This window comes from Ammospiza caudacuta, chromosome 16, assembly GCF_027887145.1.
Source record: "Ammospiza caudacuta isolate bAmmCau1 chromosome 16, bAmmCau1.pri, whole genome shotgun sequence".
NCBI classification, from domain to species: domain Eukaryota; kingdom Metazoa; phylum Chordata; class Aves; order Passeriformes; family Passerellidae; genus Ammospiza; species Ammospiza caudacuta.
In genome coordinates this window covers 12123320-12143616 of record NC_080608.1, presented here as the reverse complement: position 1 = coordinate 12143616, position 20297 = coordinate 12123320, and the positions used below count along the sequence as shown (strand labels likewise).

General features: G+C 55.2%; 1 protein-coding gene across 2 annotated transcripts in view; it reads left to right on the top strand.

Moving 5' to 3' along the window:
• Positions 1-19362, top strand: part of CAMK2A (calcium/calmodulin dependent protein kinase II alpha) — a 34364-nt gene extending 15002 nt beyond the window's left edge. The window contains exons 8-19 of one of the 2 annotated variants that reach the window (XM_058815264.1): positions 371-454; positions 1086-1180; positions 1527-1649; positions 2394-2477; positions 3799-3841; positions 5587-5627; positions 10241-10273; positions 11357-11405; positions 12688-12763; positions 13577-13671; positions 14029-14266; positions 14665-19362. In XM_058815264.1, the coding sequence (XP_058671247.1) occupies positions 371-454; positions 1086-1180; positions 1527-1649; positions 2394-2477; positions 3799-3841; positions 5587-5627; positions 10241-10273; positions 11357-11405; positions 12688-12763; positions 13577-13671; positions 14029-14261 (956 nt within the window). In that variant the 3' untranslated portion in view covers positions 14262-14266; positions 14665-19362. The remainder of the gene's footprint in view (positions 1-370; positions 455-1085; positions 1181-1526; positions 1650-2393; positions 2478-3798; positions 3842-5586; positions 5628-10240; positions 10274-11356; positions 11406-12687; positions 12764-13576; positions 13672-14028; positions 14267-14664) is intronic. The other variant, XM_058815265.1, reaches the window with a different exon arrangement.
• Positions 19363-20297: the final 935 nt, after the last annotated feature.

The following is a 20297-nucleotide window of genomic DNA, read 5'->3' as shown; positions in this document are numbered from 1 at the left end:
GCCCAGGAAGCACTGTGGGTGAGCAGGCTGATGTGGAGCAAACAGCTCCACGGGGACTCTGTGAGTCACCGAGGTGTCCTCGTGAGATGGACAAGCTGGCAACAGGGCCAGACCAGAGGGGGGAAAGTGCTGGAAGTGCACAGCAGAGCACTCCAGCCTTGGGCACCATCTGGGGTTTGGCAGTGGCAGAAAAACAGTTTGCTCTGCCCTCAGGAGTGACAGAGGTTTCTGTCCCGGGGGTCGGGATGTGCCAGCACAGGGGCTCTCTGTGCCTGGCCGGGAGCAGGCCCTGCTGGTGAGCCGGGGCACGGGGCTGGGCCTGGTGGTGGCAGTGACGGGCTGTGTGTGCTGACTGTGCTGTCTGCGCCAGGTTTCGCTGGCACCCCGGGATATCTGTCCCCCGAGGTGCTCCGGAAGGATCCCTATGGCAAAGCCGTGGATCTGTGGGCTTGTGGTGAGTCACACCGGGGCCGGGCTGCGCCTGGATGGGCTGTGCCGGGCTGTGCCGGGTGGGATGGGATGAGCTGGGTGGGATGAGGCAGGCTGCTCATCCAGCGTGTCCCAAGCTGCAGTTTCCAGTCACACCTCAGCGCAGTCAGGGTGGAGGTTTTACCCAGGAGATGGCACATCACCCTGGGCAACACACTCTCTCACAATCCAGTGGGACCCTTCTCTGAAGCATCACCCCCCTGTGGGTGCCTTACTGGGAATTATGTACACAAAGCTCCCAGTCAGGCGAGACACTGCCTCTTTTCCCTGTGGTGCTGGTGCAGTCAGGCAGTGCCTCCCTGCAGTTGCAGCCAGAGGGGAGCCCTTTTCCATCCACAATGGGGAGGAGGCATCACCCACCCCTGCCAGGGCACCCACTTTGGGCTCTGCCTGGTGCCTGCCAGAGCCCTGAACCTCCCTAGGTGCTGAACTGGACCCACCAACCAAGCCTTTTGATCTTTAAACAGTGAGCAAATCTTCATGCTTCCCTAATTTCTGTTTTTCTGCTTGAGCTTGGTCAGTCCCCAGGCTGTGTGTGTGCCCCTGCTGCCAGCAATGAATTCTTTCCCACTGATCCCATCTCTTCTCCTGGGCAGGTGTCATCCTCTACATCCTGCTGGTTGGGTACCCACCCTTTTGGGATGAAGACCAACACCGACTCTACCAGCAGATCAAGGCTGGGGCTTATGATGTGAGTGGGTTTGTCTTGCTGCCCCTTTCACAGTCTCCTCTCTCTCCTGCTGTCCCTGCCTCGCAGACTGCTGCTCTAGAAGAGCAACCAAGACAAATTCTGAGAGATGGGAACAAGCACTTTCCTCTGTCCTGGTCACAGAATGTTGGCCTTGTTGCCATGCCCAGTGCACACATTGGCACATTTCAGGGCTTTGTGGGAGAGCCCGAGCCTTCCAACTTCCTTCTTCCACTCCTGCTTTTCGGTTTTCCACCTGGCAGCTCTTTCCAGTGGCACCATTTCTCCAACCTGTCCCAAGTGCAGAGGGGCTCTGCCATGTCTCACCCTCGTCCCTTTGCTTTGGCAGTTCCCCTCCCCTGAATGGGACACGGTCACTCCTGAAGCAAAAGATCTCATCAACAAGATGTTGACCATAAACCCCTCCAAGCGCATCACGGCCGCCGAGGCTCTGAAGCACCCCTGGATATCGGTGAGCTGGGGCCCAAGGAAGAGAGATCGGGGGATTCACAGGTGGGGAACATCTCACTGGGGATCACTTGTTATCAAACATGCTGCCAGCTCTCTTCTCCATCTTGAGAGGATGGTTTCCTGGCAGGGTTCCTCTCAGTGCTCTCATAGCAGCATTTTCCTTGAGGTTTTACAGCAGATAAAAGCTTGTGAGTGCAAACAGCATGTTCCTGGGGGACCTGGTGGTGGGAGGGACACACAGGCTCCCTGCCCTGGTGGGAACTGACTAATTTCTCAGTGTCATGCTGTGCTGAGGGGGGGGGGGGGGGTCTTCAGAGGCGATGGGAGTAGGTTCATGTTTATCCATCCATCCACTCCAGCAATCCCTGCACCCTTCATTGCATCCCACAGTTTCAGCTGCTGGTTCTCACTCTGAATCAGATCCTAAAGGCAGGAGGAGTCTGTGGGCTTAACCACACACATGCAAACCCTGAGCACATTGCTAAAGATGGCTGGTCAGCCAAGGGCTTAACTCAGGGGGCAGTCAGTTCTCCACACACTCCCACCACCAGAGCAGATCTTGCTGACTCCAAAGCTTCCATCTCCCACTGCCCATTAAACTTTTATCTGCTGCTGCTGCTGCTGCAGGCAGCTCTGGCCCGTGCCTCGGCCATGGGAGGTCATACACGTGTGTGAGCATGTGAGAGCCAGGCTGGGGGACCCCTTCCCCCCGGAACTGCTCTGAGGCAGCTCTCTCTCCCCCCAGCACCGTGCCACCGTGGCCTCATGCATGCACAGGCAGGAGACTGTGGACTGTCTGAAGAAGTTCAATGCCCGCAGGAAGCTGAAGGTAACTCTGTCCAAGCTGGCTGCTAAATGCACAATCAGATCATTGGTGGGCTTGTTCCCTGGTGGGAAATGACAGGGTGGTGTCTGTGGCAGTGGTGTGGGGGCAATGGGCATTTGGGGACCCCCATTGTGAAGAAGGGGAAGGAGGCTGAGTGGGGTGACAGCTTCATCTGGCTGGAGTTCCCAACTGCTCAAAGAAAGCCACTGCGAAGGAAAGCACTGAGTCACATTGGACACTGGTTGAGGACTTTTCCACTGGAGCCAGTGTCCAGGTAGCTTCTTTTTGGGGCTGGACATGGGCCTGAGAGGCCTTAGACCTTTTGCCTGATGGCCAAGGCACTTTGCAGCCAAGAATAAAGTGATTCACAGACAGACAAAAAGCTCACCCACCCCAGCAGCCCCACAGCCTTTCCCTTCTCAGATGCTGCCATGGACCACAGCCTGGACCCCTCTGAAATCACCATCTCCAGCTTGTGCACCTCCCTGAGGCACCCATTTCCTGGGTGCTGCTCAGCCTCAGCTGGCAGCAGGGAGCTGGGAATGGGCTCTGGAAATCACAGTGCTGCCTGCAGAGCAGGGTGAGGCTGCTCTGTGCCACAGCCTGAGCCATCAGTGCTCCAGGCCTGAACACAGCGTGACACAGAGCAGTGCAGCTGCAGACCACTGACAAGATTATCAGGCAAAGAAACTGGCTATAAACTATTATTACTTTTCAGCTAGACAAGTAATCAAATTTGTTCAGGCATACTCTTCAAAATAGTAATCCATTACTGTAAGCAATTAGTCCAAAGTAATCTCATTATACACTTAGCAACTAGTTAGTAGACTCAGCTGGAAAAGGGGAAGGATTTTTACAAATGTTGTTTTGTGGTGGTGATCTTTGCGTGGCTCCCATGAGCAATCCCTGCCCTGCTGCTCTGAGCTGGCACAGCTTTAATCACAATTAAATCCAGTCCCACTCCCAGTGGGTCCCCTTGTTGCCAGCTGCTGGCCCCAGTCAGTGGGGTCGTGCTTCATCTAGGACAGGGCAGTATGGGAATGAAAAGTGCCCTGCAAATATTTAATATCCCTTTAATCTCAGAGGGAAGGCAGTTTTAGAGGATGCAACCCAATGCCAGCCATGGTGCTGGGGTATGGAGTCAGGTATTGAGAGCTGCTTTTGATGGCAGGAGGAGAATATCAATCCGTGAGCCAGTTCCTTCCTTCCTGTGGCTGGGGACAGGTGCTGAGCAGGGCTTTCCTCCCCCAGGGATGGGGGGAGCAGCAGAGTGCAGGGACGTGGGGTCAGCACACCCTTTCCTTCTGCCTTCCTTGTCTTCCAGGGAGCCATCCTCACCACCATGCTGGCCACCAGGAACTTCTCCGGTAGGTGCTGTCTCTGGGACTCATCCCTTTGTCTCCCCAGGGCAAATCTGTAGGGTCCCTGGAGAGCTGGCTTTGCCTCATGTGTCACCGGGATGCTGAAGTTGCAGCCTCGTACCTCTGGGGATGTGTGGCTTTGGGTGCTCCTCCAGGAGAGGTCACCTGGCACCTCCAGGCTGGCTGCTGGCTTGGAATGCAAGAGAAAAAGTGTGGGGTTGAGGCTCAGTGATCCACAGTGCTTTAGGATTTTGGGGTTTGTATGCACCCAACCAGCTGGTTTGTGCAGGGATGGGGATGTGGGTGCTGGGGGCAGCAGAGCTCAAGCAGCGGGTTTGGTTTTGTGTCCTCCTGGAGATGTTTGTGGCTCAGGGAGAGCATCCTCTGCATCGGGAGCAGGGAAAGGCCCCTGGCACCATCACAGGCAGATGGCAGCAGGATCTCACAGGTCTCTCCCCAGGCAGGTGGATGCTAATCCTGCAGGATTCCCCACTCTCCTCCTGCGTCCCTACATCCCTGGTTCTGCCATGGTGACAGCACCAACATGGCAGCCCGGCCTGTGCACTGGAGAGGTCTCAGTGCAGCCAGAATCCCTCTGCTCCAGAACCCTCCCAGAGAGCTGTTCCTCTGGGGACACCTCACTGCACATGGGATGTCACAGGCCATTCCCCACGCATGGAACCAGATGGAGCCCTGTCACTGGAGGGCTCAGCCACCGCTGTCACCTCCTGCCCTGCCCAGCGCTGGGGATGGCCCTGCAGTGGTGCTGCAGGGCTGGCACACACCAGGCAAGCCCTGCACGCTGCTCAGCTGGCTGGTGGCAGCTCTTTGGGGTTAGCTGGGTGTTTCAGGATGCAGCTCTTTGGGGTTAGCTGGCTGTTTCAGGATGCAGCTCTTTAGGGTTAGCTGGGTGTGTCAGGGTGCTTTGCTGAGGCTCCCCGAGTGCCAGGTGTAGGAGGTGGGCAGGGGTGCCAGGGCAGAGGGCCGTGGCCAGGGCTGGTGTCTGCATTTGTCGTGGGGGGATCGCGCAGACACATTTAGCACTTGTGGCGGGCAGCTGGGGGGATCCGATGTCAGCCCCACGCCGGGAGAGGCGGACAGGAAGCCCTGAGAGGAAGGAAGTTCAAAGCATCTCTCCTGGTGCTGCCCGTCCCACGCACGGCTCAGGGGCTCAGCAGTCCCTCCTGGTGGGCGACAGGCGCTGGGCTCCGGCGGTGCCACCCTGCGCTGGGCTCCGGGGCAGTGCCTGTGCAGCCGGGGGCAGTGTCGGCAGCGGAGGGTGGGCACAGGGCAAGGCGCCTGCTTCTCATCCTTGTCAAAATGCGGGCTTGCAGCTGTCGGGCCGGCGGGCCGGCAGCACATGATCCCGGCAGCATGGGGCTAAAATTAGAGGGCGGCAGGCGGGCAGCCCATTCCTCCACAGTGCACCACGCCGGGTCAACAGCACCGCCCGGGCAGAGCCCGCCTCTGCCGGGCAGCCCTGCCAGCCCCTCCGGCCGCCCCGGGCACTTGGCGTGACGTTAGGATCGGGTCATGCCCCGGGCCAAGAGCTGCGGTAGGACAGGACAGCGCTGGCAAGGTCGCCCCTGAGCTGCCACGGGTGCGGCGGTGATTGCTGGAGAGAAGACGAACCCCAGCAGCCGGGCCGGGGGCTCCCGCCGCCCTGGCACCCGGCACCATGCTGCTGATCCTCGCCCTCCTGGTCCTGGTGCCCTGCCTGGCTCTGCTAATCTCCTTCCTCCTCTCTCCAGGAGGCAAAAGTGGTGGCAACAAGAAGAATGACGGCGTGAAGGTAAGCTGAGCCCCGGTGCCCTGTGCTGCTTGCCCCGGTGCTGCCGGGCGGTGCCGGGGGTCCCTGTGCCGGAGGTCCCTGTACCGGGGTCCCTGTGCCGTGCCGTGCCGGGGGTCCCTGTGCCGGTGTCCCTGTGCCGTGCCGTGCCGTGCCGGCGGTGAGCGTTCCCGTGCCCCGCTGCCCCTGGGGGCTCCGTGCTGTGCCCGTACTCTGCGCTCGGCAGTCCCTGCTGCACCCCGCGCTTTAAAGGGCAGCTGCTGGCTCGGCTGTCCCGGTGTGTCCCCGGTGTGTCCCCGGGCTGCTGCCAGCGCAGGCAGTGCACCGGGGGCTTGGCGGCGCAGGGGCGAGGGCAGCGGGCTGGTGCTGGATGGAGGGAGCGCTGCGGGAACTCGCTGCTGTTTCAGTGCCGGCAGTATCCTCGTGTCCCTCGCTGCCCCCAGGGAGGGGGAGAGGCAGAGGCTGGAGCAGGACAGGGGACAGCAGGAGGCGGCTTTGCAGCCCCGGACCATGGCTCCGACAGTAGCTCTCTAGCGGGATGGGTGGCCTCATCTCCTGCTGGCTCAGCATGGGGGTCCAGCTGCAGCTGGTGAGGCGGGTCCCAGTTTCTGCCCCATCCTGTGCCAAGGGCTGGTGTGCTGCTGGGTGACACGGGGGTGCTTTTAACAGTGCTGCTTGTCCCCTGTTCCCAGTGCAGACAGCAAACAAACGTGGTGGTGCTTCGACAGAGTAAATGGCTTGGTGATGCTCTAAAAGCAAGCGGGTGCTTGGTGGGTCTTGTTTCTTGGGCTGCAGAGCCTGCAGGTTCATCAGCCCCTCTGAAGTGTGGTACAGCACTGCTCCAGGACAAGGTGGCTCCAGGAGGCAGCAGAATTCTGCTGTTTCTGGTGACATGGAGGTGTGGTGGATAGAAGTGGTTATTGAGCTCTGTTAAACTCCTCCTGCAGGAAGGAATGGTCCATGTGAGGTTCCTTCTCTCCTTACCTGTTCCCTTCATAAATACAATGGATCACTCAGCAAGGAGAGCTGGTGTGGTGACATCCTCCATCGTGGTGGCATCCTCCATCAGGCAGAGCTTTGGGAGCTCGACTGCAGTGTGGCTGCTCTTCCTCCTCCATAGGGTCCCTTTGCTGGGAAAACCTACAGAACCTTCTCCTGCCCTTTTGCAGGGACCCCACTGTTGGGCTGTGACAGGTGCAGGGTTTGGAAGAGCAGAGCCCTCAGCCAGCTTCTTCCTTCCTCAGTAGGGATGGTTGGTGAAGCTGGACAGTCTAGGGATGGTGTGTGTTTCTCTCACTCTTCCCAGACCCAGCATCTGGGACAGGAGAAGCTTGCAAGGACTGAGACCATGCACAACCCTTCAACCTGGGCTCAGCTTCATGAGAGGCCATTCTGGCCATGCAGTGTTGTTCTGCAGCATGAGGCTGATGGCCTGGATGGCTCTGAGAGGACATTACTTTGGGCTGTCAGGATATCAGGAGACTCCCAGAACAGAATTAATAGGGCTGGGGCTGGCAGATCCCAGGGTAGTCACAACACCCCCTGTGCCAGCCACTGCTGGCCTGTCCTCAGCTGCTCTGAGGTCCTGGTTGCTTCTGAGAGTCACCTAAGATGTGGCACCACAGATAGAGCTGACTTGGTATAAGCTCCTTGCTGGAGCACAGGTGAGACCAAACAGGAGATGCATTTTTAACCTATTAAAGGAGAGATTGCTGGATGAAGAGGCTTCATCAGGCACAGTCCTGAATCTAATTTTCCAGCAAAAAGGCACAGTTTTGAATTTTTGTGTTGTGATAGACAACTATTTGCCAGCCCATCTTGCTAATGATGCTCACTGTTGGACTTCAAAGTAGCTTTGAGGGCAGACATTATCCTGGGAAAAGAAGCACTTCCTATTGCAGCAAAATAGCTTGTTTGGGTGAACTACCTTCTGGCTCTTCACTGAAACTCAGTGAGGAGAGTCTGGTTTCAGAGCGGGATCAGAGAGGCTGGTTTGCATCCCCAGCCCTCAGCCCTTGCTGGCCAGAAGTGAGCAGATGATGAGGCTTCATTCCAAGTGCAGCCTACCCACCAGCACTCATCTGAAGAATGTGGACAAACTCTGAGAATGAATTTGCTTTTTTATTGCCCTCTTTTCAACAAGTAATGGGAGACAGCTTGGCTAGATGGCCAGGAAGGTGCAGGAGAAGACAAGGTAGAGACAACACTCCCAACAGCTTCCTTGCATTGTCCACCTTCAGCATAACCATCCCCACCTCTCATTTCCATGCTCAGCCTGGGGGAACTGCAGCATAACTCATTCACAGAGACGTTGGGTGTTGTGGGTGAAGCTGTAATGGCCCACTGGGCAACCAGCAAATGTCAGGACACTGCTGAGCAGTGTTAATTTCTTTAACTGGTTGGAAAAGCAAGGTAGAAACCTGGAAGCCTGCCTTGAGTGGTTGGCACGGTGGGAAGGGAATGGTCCTGCCTGCTCAGAGCAGGGCCACGTGGTGTGGGTACTGTCAGGAGAGTGGTGTCCCCACTTGGTGTAAGGTGCTGGACTGGCCATCCTCATGAGAGCAGGCAGACCCCAGGCAGCCAGCCCTGCCTCTCCTGCCCAAAGCTGGGCTGGTGGGCAGCAGGCAGCTGCAGCTGCCCTCTGGCCTGTCTGCATAGCCCTCCAACACCAGCACGGAGCCAGCCCAGGCTCAGAGGGCTCAAAACTCACCCTCCTGAGGAAATTCCTCACCTACTAAAAGCATTCCTGGGACCAGAATTCCCCCTGGAGCCCTGCTCTGGGATCCGGGGGAGGCCCTATGGTGCCAGCAGCTCACTGCCCTGTGTAGTGTCACATTTGTCCCATTGTAAACCGATGGAATCCCTGCCCCGTGTCACATCCTGTCCCGTCCTGGGCTGAGAGCTCACTGCCCCGTGTCCCATCCTGTCACTGTATGTCCAGACTCGGTGCAGTCGCTGCTTTGTGTTGCATTCTGTTGCGTCTGAAATCTCTGCAGTTTGCTGCCCCGTCTCATGTCCTTGGGTAGCAGAAGCTGTCAGTCCTTCCTGCAACAGCCCAGCTCCAGGGGCTCCCTTTCTCCATGAGGTTCCTGACAAAATACCACAGCTCACTCTGTCCTTTAGGACATCTTTTTTTTTGGTGAAGGAAGGATGAGAGATGGCCCAGTGCCTAAAGGGGTTACAAGGGTGCTGGAGAGGGACTTTGGACAAGGGCATGGAGTTCCAGAACAAGGGGAATGGCTTCACACAGATAAAGGGCAGGTTTAGATTGGATATAAGGAAGAGATTATTTATTGTGATAGTGTTGAGGCACTGGAACAAATTGTTCAGAGAAGTGTGGGCGCTCCATTGCTGGAAGTGTTCAAGGCCAGGTTAGATGGGGCTCTGAGCAACCTGGTCTACTGGGAACTGGAGAGATCTTTAAGGTCCCTTCCAATCCAAACCACTCTGTGATTCCATGATTCTATGACCTAGCAAGGAAGGGGAGAGCAGCAGTTCTCTGAGGGGGAAACTCACTGAGGATGCTGGTGGGAGTCAGTTAGGATGTGGAAGGAGCAATGAGAGAGAATGGATATCATCAGTTTTTATGCTATAGCCCATCCACGCACCCTAATGGGGCGCTCTATGGGCTTTTCCAAGAGATTTGCACAGTGTGTGCTGCTTTTCCCTCTGCAGGGCAGGCACAGCTGGTGCCTTGTTAAATATGCTGGTACAGCACTTTTTTATTTGGCACTGCAGATTCTGATTTCTGCACGTTGGTATTCCCTGACGCACACTGGGCTTCATTCCCTGGGAGCCAGAGGTGCAGAAGGGCTAAGAGGTCAGCAGGCATGTCCTCCTGTCTCCCAGCTAAATTAAAGATGGAGATGGGGAGCAGAGCACAGTAAGGAAGGAGAGTCTAGAAGTAGTTTGGGATTGCAAGCAGAAGAGTGGATATGGGGTCATCCCACTCAAAAACCTTAAGACCTAGTGGTAGTGGTCAAGGATGGAGATAAATGTGCAGGTCTTCTCTTTGGAGTCCTGATTTAAAGCACTGGAGCTGTGGTCAGGACTGCTTCCCACACTGCGAGCCTGCCTTGAGGCCTTAACGCCTTTCTGGCCTTAAACCAGCCAGCTTAGGACTGGTCTAGTTTCAAAGCTAAAGGAGTGTCTCCACAGCAGTCAGTGCCATCAGCAGATGCACCCAGAGCAGAACCGGAGAAGTCAGTAGAGCATTCACACTGGGCACAGGGCTGTGGTGAAGATGCCTTAGCTTTTCAGCACACTGCTTCTGTTCCTGTGAGCTTCCTGGCCTGGCCACAGGCCACCAGAGTGGTCGGTGACTCCTAGGGGATTCCCTTTTGGATTAGCCAGGTCCTTGGGATGAGTAACCTCAGAGATTGTGGCAGGTCAGGAGAGAAAAGTGCTGGCAGGAATGTGGGGAGGGAGCTGGCAAGTCACCACCAACACTGCAGCCAGCAGCACGTCCCCACAGGAGCCACGAATCCCTCTGCGCCTTTCATTTGCCCATGAGGACCAAGAAGGGTGGCTCAGGAGCTGCTGCCTTTCGTGTGCTGCTCTCAGCCTTTCTCACTCTATGTCTCTTCCTGTTCCATCTCTTCTCCTTGTTTTTCCAGAAAAGAAAGTCCAGTTCCAGCGTTCAGTTAATGGTGAGTGTCCTTCGTCTTCCTAAATGCCGATATTGCTGGGCCTCTCCACATGTTCCAGCTTCCCCCGCTTTTGGAAGTTACCTCGGGGTAGGGAAGAAGGGACAGCGGGGTTGGAGGGAACATCCTCAAAGCCGTATCACCCACAAACCCCATTAACAGGGTTGGTGCAGGCCCTCGCTGGCCACCAGCTGGTGGGAAGCCAGCCCTGGTTCTTGCTGATGGGTTCTCATGCCGTTTCTCCCAGTTCTCCTGACTCAGGTCTGCAGGCTGCATCGGTCCAAGGAGCCTTGGAGAAACACCTTCCATGCCTCTGCGGGGACTGTATGGTCATGGGACACCTTGCCAACCTACATCGGGGTCTTCTGGGTAATACACAAGCAAGGCTCTGCTGGGAAGAGCTAGCAGAGCCATTGCTCTAGCTCCGCTAGCAGAGTTGCCTTGATGAGGCTCCCGGAGAGAGACGGGGGGTCAGTACCCCTCTCCCCCCAAATCTGTGTAGTGCTCAGCTGTTTCTTGAAAGAGCTGTGTCTCAGCCTTCAGTGGTCCATGTGGGTCTTGGAAGCACTGTTTTATTGTACATTTCTCTCCCTACTCTGCGGTCAGTGTGGTCTCTCTCACTCCTGCACAGTCCCCTCTTTCTCATCCCAGCTCCTTCTCGCTGTTAATTTGTACATCTCTCTCTTTATTGTACAGTCAACATGGTGTCTTCCACCCCTGCACAGCCCCTCTCCCTGCCCCTCCGGCAACGCTCCTAGGAACCCTCCACATGGCCCCTGGACCTGCCCCCATCTCTGTCCCCACAGGTGTCCGTAGGAAAGGCAGCGCCGTTCCTACGAGACCCTCCACAGCCCACCTCTTGTGCCCTTGGCCACAAGGAGTGGAGGTCAGGGAGGGCTCTGCCAGTGCTGCCCTAGAGCTGTGCTTGAGGACAGGTTGGACCTGCTGGCGTTTCCTTGGTTTCTGTCTGTTGGCACAGTTGAGCTGTGGGGTCAGACTCGGGGGGCTGTCGAACACAGGAGCACATCTGTCATGGGGGGAAGGCTTTCCTCACCACGCCATGTCTCCTTTCTGTTCTTTGCTCAGGAATCGTCGGAGAGCACCAACACCACCATTGAGGATGAAGACACCAAAGGTACCAGTGAGGGCGAGTGGGAAGGTGGGCAGGTTGTTTTGTACAGGTGCCCATGGGTATGGCCACCCCTCATGAGAAATTTGCCACAGCAAAACCCACCACTATGAAGCTGCCTCAGGGCCTGTCAGAAGTTGCTTTAACTCCTCACTGCTGGGTTGCTGACACGAGCAGCTGGGGCACTGCTGGTGAGGAGCGAGGTGCTCCCATGAACAGGGATGTCCCCTGAAAGCAGGTGTGGAAATGGCAGAAATCTGCAGGGATAGCAGTCTGGCTGCTCTTTTAAAATAAGCTTCCCTTTGGGAAAAGCCTCCAGGGGAAATCCCTGTCTGCTGCCTGCCTGCCTACCTGCCAGAGGCAGCTTTCTAAGAATAACCCAGGGGATAATTTATCTGTGTTAATTTGTAAAGTCTCTCGATGAAGTGATCTCGGCACAAAGCAAAATGGACTTTGGCCTGACATGAGAGCTCATGGGACAACTTGTCCTCCTGGAGAGGGGCTCCTTGGGCCTGGCTGTGGAGGCAGGTGGTGCTCAGGAAGTGATGGGATTCCCTCGCCTTTGTGAACAGCTCCTAGGAACACGCTCCCTCTCCTTTCATGAGTCACAATGCAAAGGGAAAAAAAGTCAAGCACGATGACAATTTGCATTTGAAGCAGAGCTTTGTTAATAAGCCCAGGGTTGCCTCTGACAGTTCCTCCTGCATCCCTGGGAGCCCCAAAGCCACTTTTGGACCCCATCCCTTCCCAGATGAACCAGCAGAGCCTGGAATCTCTGGCAGAGGCTGCACAGTTCTGTGCCCTTTGCAGGGTCCCTTCTTGTATCTCCTGGGGTGGCTGCACATGTCACTCACCCATTCTCCTCCCTTCTGAGACTGTCTCCTCCCATTTCAAAAAGAAGGTGAGAGCATCCTTGGTCCAACTTGCCCTAGCTGGCCTCTGCTGTGACTTCATGGGGTAGAGGGTCCCAGCTTGGCAAGGTTCTTCAGCCAAGACCAACCTGTCCCAACTTTTGGGCTAAGGGTAGCTTCCCAATTGGTGATTAACCTTTTGGCTCTTTAGGAAATTACAGGCATTTTCAGTTTTGCCCTGGCTTTGAAAATCTAGAGATGAAGAGCCCTTCTCCACCTCTCTCTCCTAGTTGCTCTCCTGCTTTTTCCCTGTACATTTTCCAAAGTCCTGTGGTCTGTTTCTGATGAGATAAATATCTCTCACCGATATGGTAATACCAGTGCCTACTTCTGGTTTGTTTTATCCTTTTATTTCCCTTTTCTCTTTAAACCAACAGTACGGAAGCAAGAAATCATTAAAGTCACAGAGCAGCTGATTGAAGCAATAAGCAATGGCGACTTCGAGTCCTACACGTGAGTGTGCCCAGTGTGGGTTTGGGCTGGGTGAGGGCTCAGCCTCCCAGGCCAGGGTCTCACACTCTTACAGTGCTGCCCAGGAGATTTTACTGCTGCCCAGGGCAGGGTGACAAGGTTGATGTGGTGGGAAAGAGTGGGCACCATCCAAGAGAAGAAGGAGACATCAGTTTCTGAGCCTGATGCTGCTCTTATGCTCAGCTGGCCACAGTTCTCTGGTCTCTCTGACACATGAGCCCAATTTTTGGTTTGCAGAAAGAGGAATAATTGTAAACATGACTTATGGCGAAAGAAGTGTTTGTATCCATGGAATCCATTATATCCAGATTGCTACAGGCTGCTCTGAAGTGTAGATGATTTCTGCTTGCTGAGCTGATGCTGTTCAGAGTGCACCTCTTCTGTGTCCAAGGCTGATGTAATTAGTGATGTCTGACTGAGTGCAGGTTGTCATCCCTCTCTCAGAGGATCGCAGCAGGGATATTTTGACACAGAGCAGATAATATGAGCTTTTTCCCTGATGTCTTCCTTTTTTGTAAAGATGATGACAATGTTTAATTGCACAGCGTGACTGATGGAGAAGGCACCCCGCTTTGGTGGGGCCTTGGCTACAGTTAGTGGGCAGGAGGAGAGGTGTGTTGGGTAGAATGCAGGGTTGAGGTCAGATTTTTGCTATAATTACTCACTGGTGCAGACACTCCTCAGCCTCAGGCTGAGGGAGCCATCCTGAGCAGGAGGCATTTGAGTTCCTGAGGCTCTCATGCCAGAAGTGGTGAGATAACCTCTCCCTTTTCTCTCCCTTTCCTGGCTCCCCAGGAAGATGTGTGACCCTGGAATGACTGCTTTTGAGCCTGAGGCTCTGGGCAACCTTGTGGAAGGCCTGGATTTCCACCGATTCTACTTTGAAAACCGTAAGCAGCTCACTTGCTTTGTGAGGGACCCCTCCCACCTCCCAGGTGCCACCTCCCAGGTGCCTGTCAAGAGGGAGGGAATAGGGCTAAGGTTGCTGTGGGAGCATCTCTGGCTGATCTGGAAGATCCCAGCAGGAGGTGTTAGGTCACCTGGGGCCAGGTATCTGTAGAAGTTGTTAGGTTAGCTGTTTTCTAGATGGACCCACCCTGAATCCACCTGTACAGCATTTAACTCATCACCATCAAGCAGGGAGCTTAACACAAGTGTCTCCCCTTCCAACATTGCTGCCACCCTGAGCAAGAGCCACCCAAACTCCTTCCCCTGCCTGAATCCACTTGTGCTTGTCCCCTCTCCAGTGTGGTCCCGGAACAGCAAACCCGTGCACACGACGATCCTGAACCCTCACATCCACCTGATGGGGGACGAGTCTGCCTGCATCGCCTACATCCGCATCACGCAGTACGTGGACTCTGGAGGGATCCCCCGCACTGCCCAGTCCGAGGAGACCCGCATCTGGCACCGCCGGGATGGCAAATGGCAGATTGTTCATTTCCACAGATCCGGCGCGCCTTCGGTCCTACCACAGTAATCCCTGTGAGCATCCAGGGGCACGAGGGATGGGGAGGGCTGGGGGTAGGCATGCTGTGGCTCACAGGAGCTAGGATCCTGTGCTGTGGGGAGATGGCTGATTGCTGTGGGATAGCAATGGGGAGAGGGATGCATCTGCCACCACCGAGATGGCAAATGGCAGATTGTTCACTTCCACAGATCCGGCACGCCCTCAGTCCTACCGCAGTAATCCCTCTGAGCATCCAGGGGCAGGGCACGAGGGATAGGATGGGCACACTGCAGCTCACAGGAGGTGGGATCCTCTCCTGAGGATCTGTGGTGGGGAGATGGCTGATTGCTGTGGGATAGCAATAGGGAGAGGGATGCTCTGCCAAAGGGGTGGTCAAAGCGAATTCCGGCTCTTCCTGGTTTGTGTTTTGCAGCTGAAGTGTGGCCCTGCCCATGCTGGGTTTGTCACTGACTGACTACCAAGGGGAGACCCCCTCCGACATGTTCACCTACGGGACTTTGGCTGTTGGCTCTGCTGCTTGGTTCCCGCTGGAATAACCCCTCGCTTCTCACCGCACACACACGACAGCCCCGCCAGTACAGCACAAGCATCCATCAACCCCCACCCTGCCAGGGTCATGGCACTGGGCCCTCTCCTCTGCATGAACCAGAACAAGAGAAACCATGAACTCAAACCCAAGCATCTGGCTGTGTACAGGCCCCCCTCATCGACTGCACAGCGTTGGTGGCCTCCTCACTCAGCACATCTCCTGAACTGGGCTCAGGCTCATCATCCACCTCCATCCCCACCCCTGCTGGAAGCCCTCCGAGGAAAGGGGGCAGTTTTGAGCCGCTCTCTGCTGCATCCTCCCTGCGTGCTGGTGGATTTTGCTTTGCTGCTATCAAGGTCCCTGTCTGCTGCCATGACTCCTGCCTGCTCCCAACCCGAGTTCCTGCTTCCCAGCAGCCTCGTCCAGGGAACTGCAACTCAATCCATTTGCCAAGTCCATTTTTCATGCGTACCTGTGCAAGGAGGGCCGTGTTTGGATGGGTGAGTAAAGACTATCTGTTCATTTTCTCTTCCCAGCATAGGCTGGCTCCTTCCCAGGAGAGCAAGTAGGTTTGCACCCTGGTTCCAGGGCAACTGATGTGCCAAGAAGGATGCTCTCCCTTCTTCCTCCCTTCTCCCTTTGGAGCAGAGACTGGCGATGCTGGGAGAAGAGAGGAGGAGAATGACAACTGCTTCCCATCAGCACAGACGGGAGCTGGGGCTCTCCCATCCATGTCTGGGTGGCAGCATTGCCCCTGCAGCCTCCTCCTCACCCACCACCCAGCCTGGATCCTTTACCCCAGCACCCACCCCTGCTCCCCACACACAGCACTGGCGTTCCCTTGCTCCCAGCTCCCAGGATGGGATGGGGGCAGCCGAGCTGGCTGCTGGCTCGGGGCACCAACCTCCATGGCCCCCGTGACTCCTTCCAGCGACAACAAGGAATGCAAGCTTTAGTGACAAACTGCAGAATCTGATTGTGCTTCAACGACAACAAACGAGCCTTTCGCTGTCTTCTCCTTTGAGCGCATGCCTTTTTATAGGGAAAACAAACCAACCTACCGTGTATTTCGTAACTTGATTTTGAGTATTTGCTGAAATGGATCTTTATGTAATAACTAGAAACATTCAACTGTTTAAGTGGGGCGGGAGGGGGGATTTTTGGGGGTTGCTGTTTTTTCAGTGCGTTTACATTTGAAGTGGGGTTGTTCTGCCACGATGCTCCTGCCAGGGGTCCCACAGCTGCCAGCCCCCTCCTCTCACACTGTGGTGGCTTGTCCCATTCTGTCCTGCAGTGTTGGGTGGCAAAGGCACCCATCTCCAGGAGCCCCCTTCTCCAGGGGCACCCACATCACCGTGGCACCTTCCTGCACCCCATGGGTCTTCCTGCAGGGCAAACCACAGTGGTGGCTTTGGGAGTGCCACCAACATGTGGCTTTCAGGACAGAAAACATGGCCGAGAAGGGGAACGTTGGTCTTGCCTCTTTGCCATCAGGTAGAGGTCTGAGGGTGGGTGTTCTTCTGGCAATTCTTCCGTTTCACATTCTCTTTTTCCTGATTGGAGCCTCTTCACTCACTGGTGTGAGGCTCCTGCAGCACTGCTGCCCCGGGGTACTTTCTAGCTCCACTCTCTTTGTCTGCATGGTGTTTAACTTTCTAGACGGTGCGTGTGTTGAAAAACAAAGAAATGAACAAAAACTGCTTGTTTTGGATCTAAAAAAAAAAAAAAGGAAAAAGGAAAAAAAAAAGGAAAAAAATAGAGGAAATTATTCCTCCATGTAAATTCTGAGTGTGTATTTTGCCTTTTCTGTGGTTTTGAATGCTTTGCTCTCTGTTGAGGCAGGGACAGCCACCATGCCAAACGCAGCTGCGTCCTTGCAGACTGCAAAAATATTTTCCCACTGGATGGAGGGGAAGAAATCTAAACTGCTGGGGCACGGACAGGCCCTGAGAAGTGTTTTGGTGTGTTCCTCTGTGCCAGCAGTGTGATGGCTGCTGGTGATGTTTGTAGGAGATGCCTTTTTGGGGGCAAATCACAGAGCTGATCCATGGGTGCCCATGGGGTTCCCCATGCCTTTGTGCACCATAGGCTTGCAAGAGTTCCCCAGAGCAGGGAAATCCATGCAGGGAAAGGATTAACTTTTAAGGTAGAGTTTGGGTGTTTTTATAGATCTGTTTTTCTTCCTGTAGTCATGTAGTGCTGAAGTTTTTTTTAATTTTTAAAGGAAGGACTCAGCTCTTTCACAGTTCTCTCTCTCCCTCTCCAGAGCTGGCTCTGAAGCCAGCCGTGGGTCAGTGTCATCCACCTTCTGATGTCCAAGCTCTCCAGGTGTCAAGAGGATTTTTGGGAATTGGTATAAGGTGGATGATGATGGAGGACATCATATCAGGGCTCTGCATGGGGGCTGAAGGGCAGATGCCATCACAGCCTGGTTTTGAAGCTGCTGATAGCTGTGGACATTGGGTGGGCTGTGAGGGTCAAGCTGCTCCAGCAGCTGCTACTGAGAAAGGACTGGGGGTCTGGTGGGATTCCCTGGGAATAACAGATGAGATGCTGGGGTAGATACAAGCTTCTTTGACTGAGAACCCACAGTCACTTCTAGGGAGAAGCGTCTTGGCTCCCAGGAAGGCTTTGAGGTGTCTTTTTGGAAGGAGTTTCTCCTCCTTGATATTTCCCTAAGATTATCTCCTCAGGAAGCAGCTGGATGTCCTTGCAACACTCCTTTGCAAGGGAAGCAGAGTCTGAAGTTTAAACTCATTCTAGTCTTCCAGGCAAGCTGCAGCCTGACCAAGGAAGACCCAACTTCCCAACATGCCCTTGCTGGCAGCATTAAGCACCTGCACTTTAGGGGTCTGTCCTGCCTGGTGTCTCTGCCCCACCTTGCCCTGCTTCTCCAGAGTGGGTTCCTGTATCTCCAGAGCATCTCAGCAAGCACTCATGGACCTCCACCTTTTCTTTCAGTATCCATGGAAAGCATCTGTTTCTGTCTTCCTTCCCATTTGCTGATTTCTCCTAAACTTGCAGGAAAGCTATATAAATAAGTTTCCGCCATCCTTCTTTGGCTGGAAGAGCCAGGGATGCTGCTGTCATATCTCTACTTTTAAGCTGTTGACACTGTCCCTGACACATGCAAATGGGCATTGCCCCAACAACCCCACCATGGTTCTGGGAATGACAACGTCCAGGGATGTTCCTAATAAGCAGCATGGACAGGGACACCTTGTTGGGATGGAGTTTACCACCATGGACCTCCCGTCCCATTGGCCTCAAGGCTGGAGATCAGGCTATGGCACATTTCATTTCCTGGCACAGACAGAACTCCTCTCCTCTGGTCTCCTGGTGCCTGGGTCAAACCAGGTCCTCCAAACTCATCCTCTCTTCTTCCTCTCCCAGACCACAGGGGATGTCTAACTGGAGGCACTTGCTGTAGTGGTGTCGAGCTCCCAGCTCCACAGGTGGGTTTGGGAGCTGCCTGTTTTCCCTTCTGGCCTGCCAGGATCCACTGACAACATCATCATTTCTCACATCTTGCTGATGCAGCCCCTTTGGAAGAAAAAGAGGCCTCTGCTCTTTGCTGGAGGAGCAGGCACCCTCCTCCTCACCCCAGCCAGGCACTGCTGGGAGAGTTATCTTTCCCCTCAAACCTGCATGAAATGCCCCTTCTGCCAGGCACCAAATCCTTGTCTGACCCCCAACCTGCCTCTCCTCCCATGGATGCCCCATGGATCTCCAGAAGCAGGAGCAGGCAGCAGTCATCTCCTCCCACCTGGAGCTCCTGGTGAGCTCTGCAGCCTGTGGTGGGATTGCAGTGCTGTGTGTGAGGGGCAGCCACACAGCCCCATGGACCAAGAGTGTCTGCCAGCAGGAGATCACATCCTCTGATCACCCCAGGAGACAGACTGACCCTTCTTCCCCACCACAGGATGGGTTGTGGTGTACCCCACGCTCTTGATGCTGCACAGATCCTCCAGCCAGGAGACCTCACCCTTGCCCGTGTCCCAAGGTGCAGGTCCCATCCGTGTCAGACAGGGAAACCCAGGTGTGAGCAGGCTGTGGGGACACCAGAGCAGGGGCTGGTGGCCACTCTGCCACCAAGTTGATCTGAATCTCCTTCCCTCCTGCAGGTCATCAACAGGGAGTGGGAGAGAGGGAGCAGTGGAGGGGACTGTATCGAGTGGCTCCTTCCTTCTTTGGATTGTTGTCCCTTTTTTCTAATTGTTGCACAATTTTAGGGCTTTTGTAACATTTTTTGGACAAGCAGGGAAAATATGTTAACAGTGGTTTAAGGAAAGAAAATGAGATCTATCTCTCTTATATATTATATATATATATATAAAATATATATATACTTACAGGAAATCTCTATGGAAATATTTATTTAAGATGATTGCAGAAAATATATTATAATTCAGAGTATACCGAGCTTTGTCACGTAACAAAAATCAAGCCCCGGGGAGGGGTAGCTGCCTGTCCCCTCGTGTCTGTTTGTCCGTACGGTTGCAGCTGAAGCCTTTCTCTTCTCTTTTTGTAAGTGCACTCGAACTGTTGAGCAGTGTGACCGTGTTGGATTCAGTGGGAACTCGGGGCAGGGTGGGGGGGTGTGGGGGAGGATTGATTTTGTTTCCTTTTCCTTTGTCTTTTCTGAACCTGCGGCTGTGAACAGAATGATCACTGCTCAAATCGGATGCTCTGTTTGGGGAGGGATGGGGAGCGGGGTGGGGGTGGGCGTGGGAGGGAGGGCGAGTGTCAGTTTTATTCTTGGTGTTCAAGTGCAATAAATAGCTACCAACTTCTGAGCATGGAAACGGATGATTCTCCGTCACTGCAGTGACTCAGACCGTCTGCCACCCCCCTGTCCCTCCGTCACCACACTCCTGTCCTCGAAAGCATCAGGGCTGAGAGCAGGCCTTGGGCAGGGGCTGCAGCTGTCCTGCTGCCTGCAGGGTGCTCTGGACACTGCCCACCCTGGTCTGCAGCATCTCTGGGGTTTCAGGGAGCTCAGGGTCCTGCCCAGACCCAGCTCATTGCCATCCAGCCCTTTTCCCAGGGACAGAGCTTTGTCTTTGACCCACCCCAGTGCTGCAGAGGTCTGGGAGCCCCCAGCAGGTGCTCAAGCCAAATGGGGTGTGGGGGTGCCCACTGGGCAGTTTGGGGGAGTTTAGAGGGAGCTGATGCTACCTCAGCTCCCTCTAGGGTGAGGGGCACAGGACCCCCAGCTAAGTCCAGGGAGGGTTTGGGGGGCTCCCAGGGGCAGTTGCTGGGCTTTGCTCACGTAGGTGGGCTGGTACCTCAGGGGGACTGGAGTCAGTCTGCCACATTCCCATGTTCCTGCTCCACGCCAGGCCCTGGGGTGCCCCTTTGCCCCCTGTCCCTGCCATTTGCCCCAGCAGGTGTCAGCACTGGAATGTTCCCTCTGCTGCATCCCCCCCAGCCCTGGGCAGCCACGCATGGCACAGGACACGTGTCCTCTGGATGTGCCACTGCCCCACTGCCTTTTGCCCTGGTGTCCTCCCTCA